Raw genomic sequence first — 10,741 nt, forward strand, 5'->3', positions numbered from 1 at the left:
AATACAACACAAGTATTAACGTTAAGAAAGTGCGATAAGAATGATTTTGTGCGTACCAAAGCATTGCCTGTTTTGATAATTTTGTGACAGAAAACATATGATTTGTATTTGTTTACATTTGAATAGCACACAGTGTGCCGCTGTAATTTGAACCGCTGCAAAATAGGGATAAGGGAGAATAATTGCTGTGATATTCTTTCTACTTATCAACACATTTCAAATCGCCTTGGTAAAGTTAGACAACTAGTGTATTTTACTACAAAAATTAACATCATTTAACATGCTTACTGTGGAAAGGACTGCAATCTAGTAGTTTTTTGAAGCCTTCTCTTGAAACATTAAAATCGTTATAAAAACTGTTTTCATACCTTAACCAGCACGGTCTTTTTGCACTTTTCTATACTATGCGTATGCACAATAAATGCGTAGGCTTTTCTGTTCACCAAAGGTGCAAATTTTGTCGACTGAATTTGCGATATTGCAATGTATCTGAGTTGAGACTTTCGGTCGCCGTTATACTATTTTACATAGAATCAAACCGGAAAAACAGCCTACAGCGTTCACGAAACGTTTTTTGTGTTCGCTCTCGAATAATATCTTCCACACTTAGTTCTGCCTGTAGTAATCTCAGCTGGAATGCAATGAGAAACAAAAACGTACAATTCGTTGAATGTAGATCGCAGCATATAGGAAACTTGAATTATTACCTTTCGTTGTTCAGATTTGAACTGCTTGTTTACTGCAACATCTTCTCGATTTTCTTCACGTTTGTCTTTAAGGGTCTTGACGGTATCAGCGCAAGTAACGATGCACTGCTTGATTGCATCCTGGCGATAATTGTAGCCCGATTCCAGTTGGTCGTGCAGTTCCCGACACTTGACTTCGGCATTCACTTGACCCTTGAACGATTCCGTCGGGATCGATGTGTTCAGTGCGTAGATGATTTTGTCATCCAGATCTCGCATTTTCTTAAGTTGTTCCTACGCATCCAAACAAGATGAGGTTCAAACATTCCGTACGGGACGCTATTACACAACGCTTAGCAACGCTGCAAATAGTCTCGATCGAGCGTGAATGATTACTTGCCTGAAACTGCGAAAAGTCGGCGCATTGGTACTTGAAATTCATATCTACAAGTGTTGGCTTGTTTCTGGGTCCTGAGAAAACCAGTGCGATTGAAATATCTGTTAAATTTCCGCAAAAATATAACAACAACAGAAAAAGCGTGTATTTCTCAATTCGGTGAATCCAGCCTTTTGACAGCCGGCACACGGCCACTCTACACACAAGGTTATATGCTTATTACAGAAAACTACTCGAATCAATGTCGACATTTCGAAAACAATTCGGGGATGTAGAAGAATTTTTATTTTTATTTTTACTTACATTTACACGACCGAAACACGAGCATACCTTGGGTCAAAATTAAATTATTTGAACATATAGATGAATATGGCAATTGAACTTTGTATTTTGCGACTTTATTAATAATATCCGATAGAATTTAACACTTTTTCCGACATCTGTTATCGGTCTTCCGTTGCATGACCGAATACCCAAGTGACAGAAAACACGATTTAGATAATTTTCGCCAGGCTTAGAAAGGGGCTGCATAGAAGATTAATAGCAGTCTTATTAAGCCAAAATTGCAAGTGTGTGCGTGAAAAATGAACCCACCATGGGTGCACTGATCCGATCCTTACTATTATAAATTGAACCCTTCCATCCCAACTCCGGAACTGACAGCTCAAAGCCATCAAATCAAAACAAAATATAAATTCGAATTCAAACAGAGGATTTATTTTAACAATCTCAGCAGTTTTTCTGGAATAGTTTCTTCGCGTGTTCCAAAAACCGTCTAGTTGCAATTCGTAGTCATGAAACGAAAAAGACGAAAAGGTGAATATAGAAAAGTACAAATATACAAAAAATTACCTGTTTACATTTACCTTGCTTGCAAACAGGATAATCTTCCCCGACGAACTCGAATGCAACAAAATCGCAAACACTGCATGTATCGAGCTACCATGGAGTAAACCTGCTTCCTAGCTTGCTGCTCGTCCTGTATTACAGGGTCAGCTGCATCTTGCGGCGAACAGAGCGTCTGCATCATCATTGCATAAAGTTCAGTACGAGCAATGCAGAACGGTCAATACGAGCAATGCAGAAACCTTCCGGCCTTTGTTGTTGAAACCTGCTGGACGGTTGCAAATAACACTTTCCAAATAAAAATTATCGAGTGCTGAAGCGATAACGCAAATAAATCAATAAACTTACCATAATCGATAAACTGCCTCATCACAATCTTGCTTGGCCCTGGGTAAACGTGTTGTTGGCTTACATACTGTTGATCCACTCGCTGTTTAATCCGCCTTCTGATCGAGAAAATTAGAGTCGCATTCCTGTTTATCTTCGAACCACAATGTTGTTTTTGGTACAGTGCAAACGGCTGAATCGAGAGAGATGTGGAAATATGTTATTCCCAGACCGAGACGCAGGTGGGACATTTCAGTCCAGTCATTGCTGATGCTCTGCAGGAGTACCATGACAGTGCAGCGAAATCACTCCGTCGTGTAGCTTCATAGAAAACTTTTTCCACTGGATCGTATCCCAGAGGGCAATTGGGCTACGTTCTATCGGTGCCGCATGACAAGTAAGATCGATCAGAGCAGCCTGAATACCCATCTCGAGAATGCAAGCGCAAACTACGATGCGAGAATGGTTAAGCTAATGCAGTCTGACCTAGCCACAGACTGCTCGTTACAAGGCACAAGAGGTTATCTGCGTCATTTTCTTCAGCGTACTTCACACCCGGCGACTCGACACTGTTTCCAGCGCTGCTATCCAACTGTTCACTACGCTTTGTGAAAGTAACATCTTTCATCACCGACCTACCCGATTATTGAGAGGAAACATTCTCCTCGCTGCTGCTGCTGAGCGACGAGTTTTTCTTACGACCGGCCGCATCCTCGTAACAGAGCGTTAGCGAACCGATGGCGTCCTGTATGTCACCAAGTAGACGGAAGTGATCGAAGAGGTGATATTCTTCACCACCGCATCTTACACCGTATCCTCCTGCTCCTCGATCACCATTGCCTCCTCAGACATGAACGATTTTGGTCCATGTTTACCGCCACCGTCGTGTACGTGTACGCATCAGATCGTCGCCAGCACCATTGATCGCCGACAATTCACTTTCACGTTTGACCACCTCATCCATGTCGATCAAAATATTACCCTGCTTTTGCTCCCTCGCGCCTCCGTGGACGCGGTTTTCCATCCGCTTTTTGTTCAACAATCGAGCAATCGACTCCTGCCAGCCAATCTGTTTCGCGATCATCTGCGGAGCTTTCGGTTTGGTAAAAGTGTTGGTCATCAACCGTCGCGCATTTTCAAGCTTCAGTGACAGTTTGGCCAGATTGGTGTGATAAATCAAACAGAGTGCCCCGGCGTATCCCATCTCGGTGTCGGACCCAAGGTCGAGATCCCGCAAACCCAAAATAACGTGCGGCTCCAGCTCGAACGGCAGCGTGAAGGAAAACAACCCCGATTAAAGGTTGTGGCACTAAAGTGATGGATCGTAGAAACGCAGGACAGCATTTTTTTGCTCGAATTTCGCTTCGTGTTTAGCATATCGGTAATGAACTTGATCAGCTTCCTCGGCGCCAAAGTGTCATCAACCGTAGTCTCGTGCTTCGTTGTGGTGGTAAGGGTGAGCCCGAATGAAATCCAAAACGAGAAAAATAGGAAAATGAATAAGCTTGTCCCCTGAATCTTACGAACCTTTTCAATGTTAAACTCTTTTCGGATGTAACACTTCACGTTTGTCAACAGTGACTCCAGTACCATTTTGGTATCCTTCGGCGGAAGTGTCGTACCTATCGCGAAATTCTCCTGTACCACGTCCAACATCTACTGACGTGACGCCGACAGTACTTCCGACCGTCCTTGATAATCGTACTGATGTATTGTTTGTGCCCAGAATTTCACCCAAATATGGAAGTTAAACACCCGGTTCCGCAGCAGCTTATGCAGTAGCTTTATGTTACCCAGGGACATGGCGATCACATCGTTCATCAGCACATTCTCCTTGTTTGTTGCGAGTTTGTAGAGAATTCCCGAAGCCACCAAATTCGTTGTGCGAAGTTCTACTTCTCAAAAAACCCTATATCGAATATGAAGTTCAAGAGATGGAACATTTTAAACAAAACTTCCTTCAACGGTTGTGATTTATTCACTCCCGCCGTGTCAACAAGTTTTGATACAAACCTCTGGTTTGTTGACGTTTTTTCATTGAACACCTACATTCGACCGACGTTGATGATGATGCTAAATATGTTTCCGGAAAAAGGCTTCTCTTACCGCTTTTCTTGTTATTCCGTGAAAACATGTGTGATTAATAAAGATTATCATCTTTTATTTACGCTGAACAAGTCCGCACGATGCACAGTAGCATTACCAAATGAAAACACCAATGACAGCTCAAAACTGATTCAAAGCCAGCTTAGAAAAATGTTCAAGAAGAAAACATTCATCAGGCCGTGTATGTACACGGTGATACGAAATTCCGCACCCATACATTCAAACATCGGTGGGATTTAGGGCAATTTCACTGCATTTTTCAAAAATAACCGTCAATTTTGTCACCTGGGTACACTACCCGTGTGCATATATTCAAACCAAACTTTTCGTAGGGGAAGGTGGGGCAAGACGCGCCGGTGGGGCAAGATGCCCCGGCCTGTTTTACGCTGAATTAAGCCATTTAAAAATAATTTAAGTAATAGAATATGTTCATCAACGTATCTACTACAGCCTATGTAAATTTCACTGCACGAAATAACCATTTCAAAAAGAAAACGAGAAAAAACCAAATTGACTCTAAATGATCTAATATTTTGTCACTTTTATGTAAGGTATGGCATGCTTTGATATTATATTTTTTAAACACCGAGGCCTTCTTTTACTACCTGATAATGGTATTTAACGAATACCGAAGAAAAACTGTTTTAAAATTCTCAAAATTTTGAATAAATTACATAAAACGGACGATCCTCAGAGTGGGGCAAGATGCGCCGGCCTAGGTGGGGCAAGACGCCCTAGCATTCCAAATGTAAACAATGGGGCAGGACGCACCATTAAAACAAGAGCAAGTCGCACGGTGCCTCCATTATCAACGCATTGTTGATTTAAATAAGTCTTATATTAAACATGCCATGTGAGTTTCATAAGAAACGAATAGTTTTTAGTTCTTCATATGATATTTGTGTTAATTTTTTATGATGTTCAACTGTGTTTTCAAACCACAGGATTCATCTGGATTACAAAACGTCAAATTGTGACTCTGTCAGTATTGCTACCTGCAAGGTTGATGTAAATGTAAAGGTTGTACTAAGGCGGTTTGTATAAAAGGCCAAAAACAGATCCGTGAAAATATTCAATAATTATTCGGAATTCAGCAACGAATTTATACCCAAACTGTCTTTTGAATGGTACACCCCAAAATTCAATCCAATGTGGGTTACATGGGCTCAGTATCGGACTGTTTACTAGTGCCTCTGCATAGACTAACCTTTCAACAAGCAACCTTGGTCCATCTCCTGTCTGTTTTAGGCCATCTTGCCCCATGTTTACGTAGTGGCGCGTCCTGCCCCACCGGCTGGGCCATCTTGCCCCACTATTGTCAACGGAGCTAAAAATTGAAAGGCCCTTCGAAAATCTTATTTAATATGAAATTGACTAGTTTGATATAGTGTTTGATATTTTTCATACATAAACAAGATGTTTATTTTTCTAAATATGAAAATTAGAGACTTTTTAATGAAAGGAATGGAAGAAAATAATGTTTTTCGCTTAAGGGGCGCGTCCTGCCCCACCTTACCTTATTTGTTGTTTACTTTATGCTAGACAATTTAATATTTCTCCTCGAAAACCTGCTTTCGTCGACCTTGTACAATAAAATCCCAAGGCCCTTTCATTTGAGGGGTCTGTTGCTGAAATTGACCAAGGCACTAAGAAGTTATTTAAAAATTAGCTATTTCAGTAACTATTTCAAGCTGTAACCAAGGTTTTTGTAACTTGCTGATGCCAGTTTGGCACGCTGCAGCTTTGTTCTAGTGGTGGGTAAACCGAATCCCAATCCATCAAACAGTCGCGATATGATATAAACCATTCAATGCCGATCTGGAAATCGTTTATCCTAAGCTGAATCCCCATTAAATCACAACTGATAACTCACTTTTTCTGCAATAAAAACATTATCGATGTGAGCTTCACCGTTGTTAGCAGGTCTGTTGATCATAAAAATGTACTAACGTAACACGCTTTCCAGACTGCACCGTCGCGTAACGCGACGTCGCCTGACAGGCGCTGAACTCCATGCAAAAAAAATCTAGCGCGATTCGCGCGACATCGCGCAAGGTTTTTTTTATATGGAGTTCATCTCCTGTCAGGTGACGTCGCGCTGCAGTGTGGACTCCGAGTAAGGAAACGATGTTCTTCGCAGGCATTGAAAAGCGGGCACAGTTATTTTTTTATGTAACATTGTCTAAGAAGCTTATCAGTGAAAAGTTTTATAGTTTTATTCAAAACCCAGTAATAATGTAAATCAAGTGCTGATCTGAATAATTGTCACTCCGTATTCGCATCCGTTGTACTGTATTTCTTTGTTAAAAATAAGTACATGAATGTTTTTCGACCCTAAGTTAAATCGTTCAAAAACCTTTATCTATGTCCAATCCATTCTAACCAGCGCCCGAGTCGAGTAAACTAAAATCAATCACATTGTCCCTCGATCTACTACCCAGCGTGCAAAATCGTCATACTACCTCGTTTTGTTGTTAACAATTGTCAGTTAGACTGAACGAGAAAGAATGATGATTTTGTAAGCTGGGTAGTTACGTGACTTATTCAATTCACCTCGTGTCTAGATCGAGTCATATCAAATTCAAATAGATTGAGATCAAGTCAGAACCGAATCAAATCGAGTCCCAAACAAATCAAATCTGAAACGAATCCCAAACAAATCAAATCTGATTCGAATCCAAATCTAATCAATTTTTTAGAATCCGTCAGGTGGGATTCGAATCTTTGGAATCCATCAGATGGGATTCAAATCTTTGGAATCCGTATAGGGATCGAATCTTCAAGTCTTCCAAATCTCGATTCTGCCAACACTAGAACTGTCACAATCTCGAGCTCACGAAGTTTGTGAAAGTCGTCTAGTGTGAAATTTTCAGATTTTCATCCTTTAATTTTGCACCAAAGTAAGTTTTATGTCCGCACAAACTCTTCCTACAGCGTTGGCAAAGGCGAATATTCTAGCCAAACACAAGCAGAAACGAAAATCCAGTTTAACAAGGCCAAGTGTTGGAAGTAAATCATAAATGGTGCCTATGCGATCGTGTGCACTCGACGAGGCTGCCAAGTGCAGCAAGAACCAGCGGAGAAGGCATGGAAAAAAGTGGCGAATGTCAATTTCCTCTCGAATACTGAAATTCACATTCGCAGCATTTGAGCTGCAATCAATGCTTGTCGCCTGCCTGACTTTTTTATAGTAGTAGCATACACTGCTTTTGGATTATGGAGTGCCTGTAAAATGAAACCTTTTCGGGAATGTGTTGTGTCATTTGCATGCCGTGCATGCATGCTATGATCCGTCAAGTCAATCAAGCAAAATCTTTTGGGTGGAGGTGCTACCACACTAAATTAATCAATTAATAAACAACCATCTACTCTGCTGCTCACTGCACTTCATCTGCTCCCACACTCCAGATGTCTAACGCCGCGCATCGACATCGGTACAAAAATCTCGGCCTGGACTCGACAGAAATGCGACGCCGCCGAGAAGAGGAAGGAATTCAGCTAAGGAAGCAGAAACGTGAACAACAGCTGATCAAGAGGCGTAACGTCAACGTGGCCGAAGAGCTCGAACAGGATGCGATTCTAACGGTACGTATGGCAGTGGCACAGGAGCAAAAGGGACCCATTTATTTACAGGTGCTCCCTGTTTTCTTCCCATGCTAGGACGAGATCCAAACATCTGATAGTCAATCATTGATAAAACCGGTCGTCATCGCAGCACTGTACAGCGAAAACCCCGATGAGCAGCTGCTGGCCACACAGAAATTTCGACGGTTGCTGTCCAAAGAACCCAACCCGCCGATTGATATGGTGATCAAGCATAATATCGTCCCACGGTTGGTAATGTTCTTGTCAAACTCCCAAAATTCGACGCTACAGGTAAGGTTTCAGAACAGTCATTCACGACATTGTGCAAATGCTTAGTTCAATTGACCTCTCCCATCTTTTGTACAGTTTGAGGCGGCCTGGGCACTAACAAACATCGCTTCCGGAACATCAGAGCAAACGAGCGTCGTGATAGAGGCCGGCGCTGTGCCAATCTTTGTCGAACTTATGAAAAGCCCGTATGAGGACGTGCAGGAGCAAGCGATATGGGCGCTGGGAAATATCGCGGGCGATTCGCCTGAGTGCAGAGATGTGGTCCTGGACTATGGCGTGCTGGAACCGTTGTTATAGTAAGTAATTTAAAAGAACAATATATTAAAAAGCATCTGATCGCACTAAATTGGTTGTATCCAGTAAATGCGATGACGATTTTTATTTATCCCGTTTGTAAAGACAAACAGTTGTGAATGAGAATAAGTATATTTTTTATATGGTTCCCATGTTTCTTCTGTAAAGAAACATGCTATTTCCCATATGCAGTTTTATCTTACTCAAACATAAGTAAATGAGTCACCTTTTGGTTAAATTTCCAATCCAATTGAAAAAAATATTAAACTCGTATATTAATTTTACTCAAAACAAAACAAAAAACTAATATTTTCACAGCTATCGAGAAGTGTGGGTTTTTTGCAAACAAAATGACTAATTTGTATGATCAAATGTCATCCAATATTTGGACACACCTTTTTATTATTTAACTGTTGTTGGTATTCGCCTTTTAAATTCGTGCAACCTTTTTGTAGCGTTCGTCTTCCATTAGGGTAGGGAGCTTATTAACAATGTATTTTCTTTTCCTTTCATTTAGTGTGTTGAGTACATCGATCCGGCTGACACTTACGCGCAACGCTATCTGGGCTTTGTCGAACTTGTGCCGCGGCAAAAATCCTCCACCCGACTTCTCCAAGGTCGAGAAATGCCTTCCCATACTCGCTAAGCTGATGTTCCACGAAGATGTGGAGGTGCTCGGAGATGCGGTCTGGGCGGTCAGCTACCTGTCGGACGGGTCAAATGACAACATCCAGGCGGTCATTGATGCCGGTTGCTGTCGACGTCTTATCGAGCTGCTTTCGTACGTGTTAACACTGTCCCCAAAAATGTATTGCTAGACATTCGATGTGACTCGTTTCATATGCTTGCTTTTTAGGCATACCAACAACAACGTTGTGTCGGCTGCGCTCCGTGCCGTCGGCAACATCGTCACCGGCAACGATACCCAGACACAGTTGATCCTGAACTGCAAAGCCTTACCCTCGATCCTGCAGCTGCTCAGCTCGCCCAAGGAGGCGGTGCGAAAGGAGGCCTGCTGGACGATCTCGAACATCGCGGCCGGCAACCGGCATCAAATACAGGCGACCATCGAGGCCAACATCTTCCCGAGCATCATCGAGCTACTGCAGAAGGCCGACTTTAAAACACGAAAAGAGGCGGCATGGGCCATCACCAATGCGACCAGCGGCGGCACGGTCGAGCAAATCAAGTACCTGGTAGGGAACCGACAGCGCGCAGGTTTTGGGGTAGTCTCTATGTTTCTTCAACAAAACTACTTTTTCCTTGATGTCTTGTTAGGTGGACGCTGGCTGCATACCTCCAATGTGTGAATTGTTAACCGTGATGGACCCCAAGATAGTTACCGTTGCGTTAAATGGTCTGGAGAACATACTGAAAGCAGGCAACCAGCATCGTACCAAACCGAACCCGTACGCCGTGATGATCGAGGAATGTTACGGTCAGTTGTTGCTAGAAAGCCACAGTCTTCTCTGCCTCTACCGCTCATACAAACTTCCATGCTCTCTTATGCTACAGGTCTTGATAAGCTGGAATTCTTGCAGTCACATCAGAACAACGACATCTACGAGAAGGCATTTAGCATCATACAGAAGTTCTTCAGCAATGACGACGAAGATCTGGCCGTGGCACCGAGCACGGAAAACAATCAGTTTCAGTTTGGTGCCGACCAGTCGGTTCCGATGGACGGCTTTCAGTTCTAATCGCGCAGTTTGCAGTGTGGCACGCTTTATCCAACGGTTTACTAAATTTTACTTTTCCGCCCGCACCATGATTGACCACCATCGACCACCAACTTCCGGTCAGCTTTTGTCCACTTTTGTTGGCCCAGTAGAGATAACACCGAACGATGAATTAATTAAGAAGCGGCTTCGATTAGGAATGTGTGTGTTTTATATTTTCAGAATCCACAAAGCGTTTGCAATTAAACTTATTTGTTTTACGAGTTCTTCATCCGTTGGACGGATTACGTTTTGTGACGATCGCGCTTGTCTCTGGCGATATGCAGTAGTCAGCAGGTAGAAGTGTTTTGTGTACGATATTTTCGTTCAAAGTGCGATTTTTTTTCGCAATGTTTTGTATGTATTGGAGGAAAGGTAAAGTAGAAACATTTTGTGAATACAAGAACAGACAGGAAAACGACGAACAGAACATAATTCTAATTTATTTCCTACTTTTACATCCCCTTTACGTGCTGCTACAAGCAGTGCCG

The 10,741-nt window shown here is 42.3% G+C and overlaps 2 protein-coding genes across 2 annotated transcripts; one reads left to right on the forward strand and one right to left on the reverse strand.

Annotated features, from left to right (window-relative positions):
• Positions 1-230: 230 nt before the first annotated feature.
• LOC131281130 (protein MIX23) lies at positions 231-1,235 on the reverse strand. Its single transcript, XM_058310382.1, has 3 exons — positions 1,087-1,235; positions 708-980; positions 231-631 (listed from the first exon to the last, which is right to left on the reverse strand). The coding sequence occupies exons 1-3, from the start codon at positions 1,126-1,128 to the stop codon at positions 524-526; spliced, it is 423 nt and encodes a 140-aa protein (XP_058166365.1). The 5' UTR covers positions 1,129-1,235; the 3' UTR covers positions 231-523.
• A 5,949-nt stretch (positions 1,236-7,184) lies between these two features.
• LOC131282405 (importin subunit alpha-7) lies at positions 7,185-10,284 on the forward strand. Its single transcript, XM_058311860.1, has 8 exons — positions 7,185-7,262; positions 7,771-7,947; positions 8,023-8,238; positions 8,314-8,534; positions 9,050-9,313; positions 9,389-9,728; positions 9,811-9,970; positions 10,048-10,284. The coding sequence occupies exons 2-8, from the start codon at positions 7,771-7,773 to the stop codon at positions 10,230-10,232; spliced, it is 1,563 nt and encodes a 520-aa protein (XP_058167843.1). The 5' UTR covers positions 7,185-7,262; the 3' UTR covers positions 10,233-10,284.
• Positions 10,285-10,741: the final 457 nt, after the last annotated feature.

Source organism: Anopheles ziemanni, chromosome 2 (assembly GCF_943734765.1).
Source record: "Anopheles ziemanni chromosome 2, idAnoZiCoDA_A2_x.2, whole genome shotgun sequence".
Classification (NCBI taxonomy): domain Eukaryota; kingdom Metazoa; phylum Arthropoda; class Insecta; order Diptera; family Culicidae; genus Anopheles; species Anopheles ziemanni.